General features: G+C 40.4%; 1 protein-coding gene across 4 annotated transcripts in view; it reads left to right on the top strand.

Annotated features, from left to right (window-relative positions):
- cbfb (core-binding factor subunit beta) overlaps positions 1-13894 on the top strand; it is a 34974-nt gene extending 21080 nt beyond the window's left edge. For 2 of the 4 annotated variants that reach the window (XM_069686395.1, XM_069686392.1), the window contains 3 exons: positions 3103-3219; positions 4948-5043; positions 13065-13894. In XM_069686395.1, the coding sequence (XP_069542496.1) occupies positions 3103-3219; positions 4948-5043; positions 13065-13136 (285 nt within the window). In that variant the 3' untranslated portion in view covers positions 13137-13894. Of the gene's footprint in view, positions 1-3102; positions 3220-4947; positions 5044-6359; positions 6426-13064 lie in introns of all 4 variants that reach the window. The other 2 variants (XM_069686394.1, XM_069686393.1) reach the window with 2 other exon arrangements.
- The last annotated feature ends 1642 nt before the right edge of the window (positions 13895-15536 follow it).

Below are 15536 nucleotides of genomic sequence, written 5' to 3'. Positions count from 1 at the left end.
AACAGCGAATCGTTAGAACAACTCAAATCCTCTCAGACGGACTCTGAGAACAAAAGTACAGCGCTGCTTTAAGCTTACTGTCAGCTTCAGAGCGAGTCTGAATTTTCACTTCAGTTCACTCAGCTTCCTTTTCTCATTCACTGTGTGCTGCAGTGTGAGAGCGTCTTCACGTGTGTGTGTGTGTGTGTGTGTGTGTATGTGTGTGTGTGTGTGTGTGTGTGTGTGTGTGTGTGTGTGTGTGTGTAAGTTAATGGATGTGGGGGTTGACATGGCTCTCTCTCAGAGGAAGTCTGTGGTTAGGCCGTTTCTACATATTTTCCCCTTACACACACACACACACACACACACACACACTCACATGAATACACACATTTTCCCTGTCAAGCCAAATGAAGCTTTCTTTTAAAAGCACCATGCACCCCCACAGATGTGGAAGCCATCTCCCTCCCTCTCTCTCTCTCTCTCTCTCTCTCTCTCTCTCTCCCTCTCTCAAACACACACACACATGCACACAAAAACATTGACTTGAAAATAAACACAAAAACCCACAGTCTCTTGGAGTGCAGTCTCCCCTGAACCCCGGTGCAGTGTGGGTAGCTGTGGTAAAAGAGGTCCCTGTGAGAGGCTGTCCAAAAATAGCCTGAGTAAAAATGCAGGAACGTGGAGCTCACCCAGAGTGTCACAGAAAATCCAGTCAACTGGGTGTTTGGGTGTGTGCAAGGGGGAGTGTTTGATTTGGTTAATTTATTCCTAAATGCTTGTTTACTCTGATAAAAATACCACCTTAAAACTCTCTACCCTGGGAAAACTGACTGTTTGTCTGTGTTACATTGCTTCACTGCCTCTCACTGTCTGTGCTCTTTCCTCATGGAAATGAGTGTCGTGGGAAAGAGGAAGACGGCAGACAAAGAGAAGAAATAGAAAGAGAGTAAAGAGAGTCAACTTTACTGTGTCATACTCTATCAAGTTCATCTTGTTTGGGCTGAGAGAAAAGTTCTTACAGCTGTTTGAAAGGGTTGTTTAGGTAAGACTGTGTCTGTGTGCGTGCGTGCATATTTTCCTCATCACTGGTGTTTAGAAAAATGTCGGTTTCTGAAAACAATGGTTTATTTATGCACACCTGGCAGACAACAGAAACAAGCTGTAAACACAACACAGGCCTAATAACACCTTCTAAGTCATTAGGAGTTTATATTTATGACTGGCTGTTTAAGTGCTAAAACATCCACTGTGTTCACAAGCTAGTTGTTTCTGACACTGCTTGGTGCTGAGAATGCTACACACAGTCAGATTTTTACAGCATTTTGCTGAAAACGGCAAAAAAAAGACCCAATGAGAGCAGTGAGAGGAAGTTTGCAGACCATTAAACCAGAACGATAAGCTGAACGATGCTCAGCTGTTCGACGTAGAGTTGACCCCTTTTACATACAAGTAGCATGGAGGATTGTTTGTTAATATGAAAATATTATAAATATAGCTTTAAAATTAAACAAGTCATGATTGACGGAGAAAACAGGCTTTGAAGTTTCTAACATCCTGCTTGATGAAGCTGTTTGTTGGTGCTTTCTGACGTTGTTCCCTCCTGTCTAGATCCTTGCATGTGCTGTAGTAACTCTCAGATGTACGTCATTTTGGAAAAAAAACATCTGCTAAATGAAATTGTATCATTGTAATTGTAACTTTGATAGTCTGTGAGGAAAGCCCACATAAATTTAGGTATAAAACAAAAGTAACATATGCTTTGTACATTTTCTAAACTGTTAAAAGACAAATCTGTTACATAGCTCTCTAATGTTAAAATGTAGCTATGTGGGTTAACTGACTGTGTGCTGTGCTCAGATGTTAGAAAAAGGTCATCTTAATATTTTAAGTTGCTAAATGTGTAGAAGCAGTTGAGTTCAGTGGACAGCAGCTTGGATTGACCTACAGCAGCTAAGACAGCCTGCCAAATCTAAACACAGAAATCGTTCTGTGATCCTACACATGTACACATTCCCTCGCCTCATGAAGTTACACACAGACGCACACACATATTTGGTGGTTACATTGCTGCCCTACTGGCACAGAGCCATAGACATGTAATATAAGCTGAGTTTATGAATGTCTGTCTGACGCTGCAGACTCTTACTGAGCAGAGTGCATGAGGGAGAGCGAGGGGTTAATCAAGTAAGAAAATAAGCACTTGTGGTCCCCTTATTATCACTGCTTATTCTCCCACTACCCTATCAAACAAATATATAGAAACAAGGAGCTAAGAGCTGCACAGACTGAGATTATAACCAGGATAACAGACCACAGAGTTTAGCTAGAGATTTTAGCTTCCAGTGTGTGAGTGAAGCCGTTGAAGTCACGGACCCAGGGCAATGGCTATAAAAATGAACACACACAAACACCAAGTTCAAAGAAAATGTTTTTAAGCATAATGAGGACCTTGTTTTCGCCGAGGCCAATGCAAATGATTACTTTTCCACGAAAGCAGCAGCAAACACACACACGCACGCACACACACACACTCATCTTTACACACTGATTGCACACATGCCTGAAAGTGTTAATGTACGTCAATGTGTGATTTACTCGTCCAACACTCGATTGTGCTGGAGAGGTTTTGACGTACTCGGTGGTTTTGTCTTATTTCACAGCAGTAAAAGCGGGAGGAAGAGGAGAGGCCTCCATCTCACACACACAGACCTTCTTATTGTTCAGGAAAAACAGCTGATGCTTTCTGTTTTAAGAACTGTGATTATGAATGTAACTGAGGGTCAAATAAAGCTGCTGCTCCTTCCTGGGGCAAATTTTTTTTCCAAAGTCATGAGAAAAATTGTATCTTGTATGGCTGTGGATGCAGATCACAGTGTTGTTGTTGTCTGTTGATTTCAGTGTAACTTTGTTGCATATCAACACCTTTGACCGACTAAAAAGTAGTACAAGAGGGGGTTTGAAACAGTACCAGTGATTTAAAAGGAAAAATGAGCCGCACAGGACTCGTGTTAAATTTAATACTAAGTTTCATATCTGTTGCAATACTGAAACTATATTACAGAGCTGCAGTGATGTTGTTAAAATGAAAATAAAAAACTTTTTCTCTGTTCCTCTCCTCAGGTCTATTTAAAGGCTCCTATGATCCTGAACGGGGTGTGTGTGATCTGGAGAGGCTGGATCGACCTACAGAGGCTGGATGGGATGGGATTCCTGGAGTTTGATGAGGAGAGGGCGCAGGTAACGAAGCACATGTATACATAGACAATGATGTAGGCCTGTTTTTATGTGTGCATCTCTCCATGTCCTTCTCTGGTCTTTATCTTCCTCTTTTCCTCCTGCAATCATATCCCTCTGTCTGTGTCTTATTTACAAAAGAATTAACTGATTAAACGTGTCAAAGTCTTGTCTACGGGACTTTGAAAGTACCACTAGTACTACAAAAAGATGTTCAGTGTGGCAACAGAGGGAGCTGCACAAAGTCTGATAGATTGCCTCAAGTGATGTCTCCTGAGTCAGTTGCAGTGGAAGAACTGCAGATGTTTAACTTAACAAGACTAGTTCAAAGCCTAGTATGTGGCTGACCACTTCAGGTCAATGTGCGCTTTTGTGGGCAACACAGGAAGCGTAGCGTGTGCCTGATGGCTGCTGGACGTGTTCATTTTTCATTTTAAATGCATGAAAACAGATGAGTCTTCACTCTGCTGGTGTGACGTGCGCATATCTCATGCTACTTGCGCCAAAAATGTAGAGAATAGGATGCTCGCCTATTTTTACCGTGAGCCGCGCACGGTTCTCGACCAGAATACACGGTGAAAATGAATCGTGATGAGTCCTATTGATCTCTGACAGAAATATTAACATCTCTTCCTGTAGTAAAAGTCACAGGCATGGAGAGTAAAGTAGGTCAACAGGTCAACACTTCCAGTATGCTTATTCAAAGTAAAAGCCCGATCTGGAAGTCTGACTCCCTCGTTTGTACACAATGCTTATATTTTGAAGTGTTTCCCGGCCGTTGTTGTTGTTTTTGTTGTTCCAGGAGGTTATTTGATCAATAAAGTCACCTGCTTAATTTTCTTCGAAACAAAAACGTAGCCGTAAGTCTCCCGCAGGCCATAAGTATATGTAAGTAAAAAGAAAGAAATCATGTTACAGACGTAACTTGGGTGCGATCTGTCCCTCTCTCCCCCGAACTCACTCTCCGTCTCTTCGTCTCGGCTCATACGGTTGTTTTCGCCGTGTGTTAATTAAGGTCCCGTTTCTAATGTAAATAAGATAGTTTTCTGTAAAGACCAACCAAACCTTTCAAACAAAGACCTGAAAGTACCCCTGGATATGGGCGCTGAGGAGGACAGCGAACGAGCAGCAGAGGAGCAGCCTAGCCTACTCCCCACCTACTCTAGTCTCTATGGCTCTGAAAGTACCGTCACTCACTCACTCAGTCAGTCAGTCAGTCACATACAGACCCATGTGTAGGGCTGACCCCGGCGGTCAGCCAAAAAGTCAAGGGATGATTGTTTATTGAAAAGGGAATTACCACACTGTTTTACCGTCATCTCTTCTGTGCTTGAGGCTAGCGGCCCAAGGCTAGCCACTACTAGCATAACAGACCCAAATCTCCACTTAAACAGTTGGTAGTAAGGTTGCCTTGTTTGAAATGTAGGAGAAGAAGAAAGGTGTGTGGAATTTACTAGATGATGTCTGTGATCTGCTGCATGGATTCTGTTTTTTACTGTCCATTTTGATCAATATTAAAGCATAGCTATGCTAAATGTGTCAGGTACCCTTTAAACAGAATAAATGTCTGCTCTGCAATGTGAACCTTTTTTGCACAAGGATGTGTTTCATCGTAAAAGACTAAAGTCACTCCCCATGTGTTAATGTGTGTGTGTGTGTGTGTGTGTGTGTGTGTGTGTGTGTGTGTGTGTGTGTGCGTACGTGTGTGTGTGTGTGCGTGTGTGTGCGCAGCATGAGGACGCTTTGGCCCAGGCAGCATTTGAAGAGGCTCGACGCAGAACCAGAGACTTTGAAGACAGAGACCGGTCACACAGAGAGGATTTGGAGGTGAGAGGGCCCTGTGAAGGTTCTTGTTTATGGCTTCCTGATGCTGCTCTGTTATCTCAAAGACAAGTGGGTAAATCTGACCTTTCTTCGCCTTGCCAAGCCAGCCTAAATGTCATAAATTCTGTTTTTGCTACAGGTTTACAGATAAACAGAAACCAGTACTTTAACTTAACCCAGTACAGAAGTGCATTGTTAGTACAGACACAAAGTAGTAGTTTTACTTCACTTTTTTTGCACATTTGACCGCATCCATTATCCGTGTTGGGTGTGGTGAGAGGTGAGACAATCATGGAAGTGCACACAACAGTGATCATTCAGTGGCCACAACCTGTGTACACTTCTGCATCAGGGAAGTATAGAAAAAACGTTTCAGCTGCCATTAAGTACACACTACGAGTGAAATAGAAACAAAACCACATTACTGTTTGGTCTGAAATCAGTCTGCTGATATCTAAACAAAGGTAAACACTGTCAGTATTTGTTATTCAGCCTTTTTGAAATGATTCCTCTCGGAGCTGACTACAGCAAGCAAAGTGAAAATACAAATGTGTGGGCTGGCTTTGCAAGGCTAAACTTAACCTGCCGGAAATTTGCAGATAATAATTTTTAATCAGAAAATTGGACTCAAGAAATACAAATGTCAAACTAAATTAAGAGCAAACGTGAAGATACTTCATGGCTAATTGTTTAGTTATAATTACTCCTAAGTATCAAGTGATTTGTGAAGAAGGGACTAAACACCATTTTATTAAAGTCACAGGTCAAATTTCCAGTAGGTTTTTCTTTGCTTCGCGCTTTGGATGGCTCAGGCTTGTGTGATGTGTGGTTGTGTGCTTTTATTATTGTTTTTTTTTTTTTATGAGAATTTCTGCAGTTTGAATCATAGGTTTAGTGCATGATCAGTTTGACAATAAATCTAATCTGATTTAATTTGATATTATTGAACTCTTGAATGACTGATTCAGTTTTGTCAGGTGTCCCGAAAAGCCTCAGAAGGGAAAGTAGGTTCTTTACTTTTTGCTACAGATGACAGAAACTTAAATTAAAAATGAATTGAATTAAATAAAACTAGCATTTGTAGTTGTTCAAAAAAGATCTCCTGAAATTGTGTTTAGTTTGTTAAATTGTTACTGTGGAGAAGTTGGTTTTGTCACAATGTCTTACATGTTCATCTATTCAGATTCACAATTTTCTCGTCCCTAATGTTTTTACCTGCTTGAGACAAACTCACTTTCCCAGCAAGGCTTGAGGGAGATCAATGGCATCCTTCCTAAGTTGACACCCAACGAATGAACCCCAAATTGTTTATTTTTTAGGACCCTGTGGTTTCTAAAATCTGGGACTGATGACACACAGACAGACAGCCAGCAGAAAAGAACAGGGTCTGTGTCCTTCATTTCTCACCATCTATCACACTGTCATGCACTAAACCACCCTCTGTGTGCGTGTGCATGTGTGTGTGGTTGTGTCTGTGCATGCGTTCACCTGTTTAATTCTTGTCTGTGCATTTTTGTGTTCGTTCGGTATTTCCTGTGAGTGTGTATGTCAATAGTTAGCTGTCTGTGTGTTGTGTGAATATGTGTGTATGTGTGTTTGTTAGTGTGTTCATGAAATGCATGCACTTCTAATGAACTATGATGTCGGCTTCGGCTTGTTTGATGCTGTGCGGCGTGACAGACAGAAATAGCAACATGTGACAATTTCATAGCTAGTTTGCACCATGACACACACACACACACACACACACACACACACACAATTCACTAAGACCTACCACAGCTTTGCAGCACATGGTCGTGTAGAAATTAGAGAGAACTGAAAGGCCGGAACTTAGCACAGACGGAGAACAGAGGGGACGAGGAGCACAGATGAGCAGAACAGAAAGACAGAAAGAGAGGCATTTATTGAAGGTCGTCTTTCATCTGACTGATCTCATGTTTCTTCCCTGAGGCTGTCAGAGAAAAAGAAAACCTTGTGTCTGAGGCTGGATCAGTATAAGACCCATCACTATCCCCTGGAAAAACCCCATACAGACTCCAGACTGGGCAGTGGGAATGATTAAGATTCAGAGTTATGTCCCACATTAGATTATATATATTATATATATTAGATTCATTACGTGCTGCCATTTCTTTTCTTTTTATTTTATATTATTTTTTGGGCTTTTGCTTTACTGGATAGCACAGCTGAAGAGAGACAGAAATTTTAAGGAGGGGAGAGTGGGGGATGACATGCACCATGATGTGGTGCATGTCAGACAGGGAGTCCAATCTGCTCTACCAACTGAGCTAAACCAGAGCCCCACATGCTGCCATTTCTTAGTATGCCATACCTCACCTAACAGAGGTGTAAAATAAGTGAACCGACTCTAAAAAATAAAAAGCATATTTGCAGGCTATACCCAAAGCAAAACAAACACTTCTGTCAAGGAATTCACATAAATTTTACAAGACGTAGTTCAACATCTTGACAAGAATATAATTAAAGAAGACACCTTCCTCATCTATGTGTATTATGTAGGAAGCTAGAGCCTTTACACTAGCTTAGCTTAGCATAAAGAATGGAAACGGGCAAACAGCTAGCCTGGCTCTCTCCAAACTAAAGATGGATCATCAAACTTATTTTTTACCATCAGTTCACTCCCGCACCTTTTTGATGAAAACACCCAATTAAAAAACACCAGAAAACAAAGTAATTGTTGTTAGTTAGTGTGACCACAATTTTTACTTTTACAGTTTTTACATACAAATTATATCAAGATCTCTGAAGAAGTTTATCTTATTTTCCGTCATACAGAATTAGTAATAATTATAATAACAGAATACGTAGAGAATTTTTTTTTACCTACCACAATACATATGCGTATGTGTACCACCATTCTGAAGGGGAATCATAGCTGATTTGGAATGTTCTGCAGCTCTCACTACACATAATTGCAAAGGTTAAGTTACATACTGAAGGCTTTTTCTCTCATGCTGACAGTATAGGACCAATATGGATCACTTATGGATTTCAGTAAATTATATTTATAATTCCTTGCTGGAGTTATCATAAATTTAAAAAATCTGACAAGTTTGGTACAAAAACCAGACATTTTAAAATATACATTATAGATAATAGATGCCTCAATTCTTGAGCAAGAAATTGCATAAAGCTTACAAATTAAATCCTTTATTATCAATGTTCAGTTCAGTGGTGACTAACGTGGAGTGTAGGTAGGGGAAAGAGAAAGAAGTGGGAGAATAGCAATGCTTAATGTGTGACTCAAACTCTGTTTGCCTTGCAGATGATAAGATATCCATACCATAATGTCCTTATGTATCAGAGTTTAAAGTTAAGACCAGTCTTGGTGGGATCCTGCAGATCTGATGTGAGACGTCACTTTGGGTGTGACTGACGAGCATTTCTCAATAGCTGCACAGTTTAGGCCTCTGCATTTCTGTGGTCGGAGCTCCACCTCTCCTTCTGTCTGTTTTTCTCTCCCACTGTAGATCTAGTTATCTCTCTGTCCTATCTAAACTTCTTCTGTTAAAAAAGTAAGTCAGAAGTCTGTACATTTGTTTTCCTTCTCTCTTTGTTGTATAGTGAAGACTTTAATTAAATTCAATCATCTCGACAAAACTTGCAGACTTTTGTATTGCACACATTTTATTTTCTTCTGTTGTAAATCCAACACAGATGATCGACAGAGAATCCGACAGAAGGAGTGTAACACACTGAATAATGGTTGAGACAGCAGAGATATAGAGGGAATGGGAGAAAGAAGGAAATTGTGAAGGAGAAAAGCAAAGGGGGTGGCATGAAGTTAAACTACAGTCTAGAAACAAATAATAAATGGTTCAGTGCTTAAATATTACCATGCCAAATAAGATCAAATGCTTTAAATACTATAAAAGTTCAGTTTCATTAAAGTATTATTTACATATCAGAAGCATATTAATTTCTATTTGCAGATTCTACATAAAAATGTCCTGGTTGCCTTTTGTAGTTTGCTTGTAATCCGAGTAGTATTGACCAATCACGTATCAGCAGGCTTCGGCATATGCAGGAAAAACAGTACGCATGGAGAGCAAAAGCAGGCGGAACATAATGCGCCGTAATGGCATCCCGGCTCCCAACAGCGTCATCTGACAACGATTTAGCTTCTTATTAATTTCTATAAACAGACATCTGCAGCAAGTTCAGCTAACAATCTGTTCTGGATCAAATATTTCAACTTAAGACAAATTCCCTTGACGCTGTGTTGCGAAAGCCATTCAGATTTTTAGATTCCTCGAATGCATCAGAAATTATCGATACGACCTCCGTTCAACAAACTTCTCAGAACTGACAAAGCTTCATTTTGACTTGTTACTGATCTGCATCATGATGTTGTTATTTCAGCAAACTTAAGAGCCGTTAATTAAAGTCAATCACCAGAAAATCTGTTTCTTTTTCATACTGCTGAAGTAAGCCAGAGTGGAGCCTCTGTGTAACTTACTGTTTGCAGTGAAACTGAGACTCACCACAAACAGATGAACGGGCGTACCTCGGGGGAATTAATGAGCAAGAACTAACGGTGTATATTTTGCAGACATACCTGGAGGAGCAAAATTTGCTTCGCTTTTGATCTGAACACACAGTAGCTACTCAAGTTGCTAACTGAACAATGCAGTGCATGGAAAAGAAAGTCTTGGCTGATAGTCCTTATCGCTAACCGCTGGCTAAACCGGAATGCCCGGCATGGTCACCGTTTTCCCCAGAGGCTAACTATTGCCGCTTGGTTTCCGAGATTGGAAGCGTATAAAAGGCCCTTGTTGATCCTCAAGCTATAATCTTTATTTGAGAAAACTTCTCTGAACATGAAAACTATTAATATCCCACTCAAACACAGATTACAGATGATAAAGATTATGATAACTTTCTATATGATTAATAGAGACATGCTGGGGAAAATTATGAAACTCAATCCATGTGTTTTATTGTATGAGCAGGTTTCTTTATAGTTCAGCAGTTCAGCAGAAGAACACTGTCTTTGTTTCACTGGCTGCTCACTGAATATAAACCCTTTCCTCTTTAATTCCTGAGGCCTAAATGTTTTGGCAGGTTGGCCATTTTTCATCCAAAAGCAGTGATATTTCAGTCATTCAAGGTCACAAGGCCCCTGTCAGGATGATGGATGGAGGGGCAATAGATCCAGAAGAGATGTGCCTTTAACTCCATACACACACACACACACACACACACACACACACACACACACACACTTCTCCAAGTGCTCCGCAGAAAGAGATTTGGTGGTGAATGATGAGCTGGCACTGAAAGCATTAATATATCATTAGTATTGATCGCCATCAGACCCCCTGCTTTGACGTATACGCACACACACACACACACACACACATTCAAAGACAAATTCAGATACTGTACAGGCACATATGAGCACAAACTCGCGGATACAGCAAAAATAAGTTCAACACCCACAAACACACTCACACATGCACACACATACACACACACACATTTCTCCAGTATTGAGTTGTGGTTAAGCAGCCTATAGTGGCCCAGCAAGCTTCCATCTGTGTGTGGATCAATACAGAAAGCTCCTCTGCCTCTAGGATTATCAGAGACCACTCCCTTCTACAGAGACAAACACGACACAACCAACAGTCGTGATCAAGAATGCTAAATGAAAACAGTGAACATTTTGGTCACAGCCACTAGAAGCCTCTTTTCTGATCACGTGACCATCAAAGCCTTCTGCATTCACATTCAGGCCTTCATGCTATTTTAGTGGACTGCATGATAATGCTGTTCACGACCATATCTGACTCAACATCAAAATAGCATGTAACTGATATTATAAATTGTAAACAAAGTAATAAAAGACAACAATTCATCTTGTAAATATAACATCACATGACAGCTATGTTATGATATGCTTAAATGGGTCTCAATGAACGCTGTCTCTGTCGTCTGGTGTATGCAGGTACTATATTCAATCTTTTGATTAGATATATTTTCCAGCCGCTTAGGTAAAAAAATAACGCTTTTTAGAAGCTTGTTATTAAGCATTAGTCTGCAGGGGGTTTAGCAGAGCTGTTTCCCTGAAAGCAGTCGCCTTGTGTGTAGGCTTGCCATGCTTATAAGTGTTCACGGTAATACACTGCGTTCACACATACACTGATTACATTACTTGTCATCCCCCGCCACTGTTGTTGTTGTTTTTTTATTGAAATATAACCAATTTAACTTATCAATTCTGAGTCGTATGATGGCACTGCAGGGCTGCACAGTGGTGCAGTGGTTAGTGTTGTGGCCTCACAGCTAGAAGGTTCTTAATTCAAATCCCGGTTCAGATGAAGTGGGTCTTTCTGTGTGCATAATCTCCCCATGCATGCGTGGGTTCCCTTCCAGCTTCCTCCCACAGTCCAAAGTCAGGCTTGTTAGGTTCACTGGTGACTCTAAATTGCCTGTAGGTGGGAATGTGAGTCTAAAAGGTTGTCTGTCCAGGGTGTACACCGCCTCTTGTCCAATGACAGCTGGGATAGGCTCCAGCCCCCCCTCACGACTCTGACCAGGATAAGCGGTATAGATGGATGTATGATGGCGCTACAATTATAAGATGAAACCGTCTGTCGGCACAGAATAGCAGGAGTCATACTCCACTTCTTCCTACAAGAGTCAGGACATTTACAGTTAATTAACTAGTGGGAAATATTTTACACGGTGGCATCCATTCATAGTCCTGCGTGTTGATAAGTAAAGACAGTTAAACCAAAACAATGAGCAGAACATGCTAAGAAACTGCACATTAGGAAGATAATTCTCCCTTTTATATACCAGTAATCGTGTGATCACCTCACCACATAAACATCACAGTAGTTCTTGCTTTGGCACCTATTATTGGTTGTGAACATGCTGCAGAGACTGGCACAGAAGGCACTATATAGATCAATCAAAGAGTTCACCAGTTTATGACTCCATCTTAATCCAGAATCAAGTCTCATTAAAGGAGCCACAGCAGCAGGTTTGATAAAGCAGCAGAAAGCTTTGCAGAGGAGACAGACAGAAAGTGGAGTCAGTCTGGCTGTGAGGAGTCAAAATGGTAGCATGACATACTGTATGTGTGTCTGCATGTGACTGTGTGTATGTTGCTATTATGGTGAGTCATTGAGATGACACAAACTACATTCCACTTGAACTAAGCAAGCCCTTTACTATCTCTGTCTGCATTTCTGTTTAGTCTGCTCCCTGCCTCACCCCTCGCCACCCCTTCAGTTTCCCTGGGCTATCACTTAAGTGTAAACATAGAACCACAAGTATTTTTTACAGCCGGAGCAGGTCATACTGAGGGCTCAAACACACACACACACACACACACACACACACACACACACACACACTTACACTTCAACCAGTCATGAAATATATTTAAAAGTCTTGTCACACTGATGGCTTCTAATGATGACCTAATGATCCACTTGTTGTGCGCGTGTGAGCATTTGTGTGATTGTATGTGTGTGTGCTTATCTGTGTCAGACAGCCTGCGTGTCTGCCAGTTTGTCTGTCTGTCTGTCTGCCCCCCTGTCTGCCCCCCTGTCTGTCTGTCTGCCAGCTACCTTGACTAAAATATCAGCATCAGTAAAGTATATAAACAGCAGCGCTGAGCCTTGTTGTGAAATAGTTCTTTGGCTCCATCTAGTGGCCGTTTTTGGAACTGCAACTTTGTATATTTGTCCTTCATCAGTAGCCTAAGTTAAACTGTTTTAAACCTGTGTTGCATACACAAATAAATACTCTATTACACTGACACTGCCACATTTTCAAAGACAATAAATTAGTTTCATATAAAAAGTATTTGTTATTGAAAAATGTTATGTATGTAAATGCAAGTAAAGTGCTGCCAATGCGTCTTTACACCTCTTAAACTGTACTTAATTTATTTTCTCTTTCTCTCTGCTCCCTTTCCTGCTGTCTTTCCATTTTCTTTCTTCCTGTCTACTCACCTCTTTCATCCTTCGATCCCTCTCTCTCCCCAGTCCAGACGACAGCAGGACCCCAGCCCTGGCTCAAACATGGCCAACGCTGACGTGGAACACAAGATGCGCTGAGTAGGATGAGGAGGAGGAAGTAGTGGAGGGAGGAAGAGGAGAAAACCAGGGCTGGCTGTTCATTCACTTTCAATACAATCAACTCAAAATAAGTCAAATGAAAATGCATTGTAGACAGATTTTACTCCAGTATTTTTTCCTAAAAAGGTTAGATATGGTCTTTTTCACACACCAAACACTTTTGAGATATTTAAATGTAGAAGACAATAACATTTCTGAATTGATTGAATTGAAAGTGAAACAAACCTTGAAAAGAAGGATTAAATGGAAAAAGGAAAGAACAGGCCTGGACAAAAGGAAGCTGAACATATTTGAATACAGAGGAAGGATCATGAGCAGTGGATTTAGCCTGAAATTGTAAATGTGACACATCCAGAGTTGAAGTTAAAGTAGAGGTCAAATCATCACTTTGATATTTTTTGTCCAGGTCTTAAAGGATTGGATTAATAGATGTAGATTCAAGTACCAAAGTATATTTTCTATTAAAACAAGATGTTGAAAATCGAGGGAAGGGGGTTGTGAGGGGGTATGTTTGTTGAGGCAGGGAGGAGAAGGATAGAGAGAGGGATTAGTTTGGCTCTGGTTCATGGTCGGGGCTTATTGGTCAGGATTACCAGAGCGTGTATCAAAAGTGAGGTGTTGAGAAAAGGTTCTGCATTGTTCAGTGTTGTGCAACACTTCATTTGTGAACATGTTAACCCCCACGAGGCCTAGCTCACTTCCTGAAACCTGCTGTTTTCTTAGACCAAAGTTCACTATGCTGGAAAGGGGGGAGGGGGAGGGGAGGGAGGGAGGGAGGGAATATAAGAGGGGGAAACTGAGTCGCATTTAAAACGTGGGCAGGTTGAGGAGAGTATCCAGACAGAACAGTGCCAGGTATTTGCTGTATTATACTTGTGATCTCTTTAAAACATTGCTATGATGAGATGGCCTGACGATAGAATCACAGGTTATGTAGCAACAACCTCGAGGCAGGACATTTATAACTGTTGCAAACTGTGCTATCTTTGCCTCTGGAAATGTGATGGAGGTCAATACAATCATCGTTTGTCTTCTGAGGGGTTTTGCACTATGTGATACAATCAGTCTTGTTCCCCACATGGATGAAACTAAACACAGGCCTACCTATGTTCTTTATTGTTCCCTATGCAGCCTATTTATCTTGAGAGCACTCTCTGTCAGCGCTTTGATGAGGAATATCTGGGTGATTCAAGGCTATTTGATTGAGATGCCAAAGGAAGGTGTGCTAATGCTGTGGATTCAAACAGTAGCATGCTCAACAAAGCACAAAAGTATAATTTTAATTTAACCACGAGACATTTGAGCAGGCAAAATGCTCTTTGTTTGGCTCTGGTGTTTCTGTCCACACCTGTGCACAAAGGCCTCTGTGCTTTTAAACTCTTGCACACCCCTGAAAGCAAAATCAAGGATATTGCTTTACTAGAGCCAAAATTGTATGTATCTACAACTTAAGTAATTTTTGTTTTTTTATAATGGATATTAAAAGCCAATTTATCATCTGAAAAATGTATGATTGCAGAGGTGGTTTGTGAAAAGCTGGCAATTTAAGTATAAATAGTTTTCCCTGAACAGTCATGATAAACAACGTACTGAAAATCAGCAAAGAAACAAGCTCTTCATCTCTTAACACACTCTTCTTTTACTCCTGCTCTATATACATTGTATTGTAATCAACATTAATAATTCATCAGCTCAGATCACAGACTGTACAGTCAATGGTACCAATTTAGTCAGAATCCATCTATGGATCGATCACCCGGATATTCCTCATCATCAGAGGCCTGTGAAGCCTACATGCAGTCTGAATATATTCCCTGTCCTGTTACAGCACTAGTGTAATGAAATGTTTTGTTATCTTATCGTTTTGTTTGAGTGAAAGTCAGGATGTTTACTTTTTATATTCTCAACTCCTTATATGTATTCATTTTTGTTCATCTTTCAGCTTCCTTATGAACTAGTATTAGCAGCGATAGGCTATTTTATGTATAGTTGACATGTTTCCAGAAATGTGGGAGTTTTGAGGACTTATGTTGCAAATGTTTTTCATTGTTGTCCTTTTATTAATGTTATTCTTGTTTTTTTAAAGGAAATCCACTTCCTGGGTTAAAAACGTTGAATGTGGATTTACTTAAGTCCTGTTATTAGGCAATATAAATGTTTTTATATTGTGCAACTAGAAGCTCATTTCATTTTCCAGTGTGTTTTACATTTAATGCACTCAACGGTTTTATTATAATGATGTCTTTTCTTTATTCATGCTTTTCCCTTTCTTCAGTCTGACTTAATAAGATTTGAATGAGCCTTACATGAGCGAAGAATTTTTATCTATTGATGTTTATGTGTTTGTAACATTTTACAACAAGTTTGGAGATAAAAAAA

This window comes from Semicossyphus pulcher, unplaced genomic scaffold, assembly GCF_022749685.1.
Source record: "Semicossyphus pulcher isolate SPU_LCO1_2020_fin unplaced genomic scaffold, fSemPul1.0.p SCAF_8, whole genome shotgun sequence".
NCBI lineage: Eukaryota > Metazoa > Chordata > Actinopteri > Labriformes > Labridae > Semicossyphus > Semicossyphus pulcher.
Note: the sequence above shows the minus strand (reverse complement) of the source record. Positions and strands in the feature narration are given on the sequence as shown.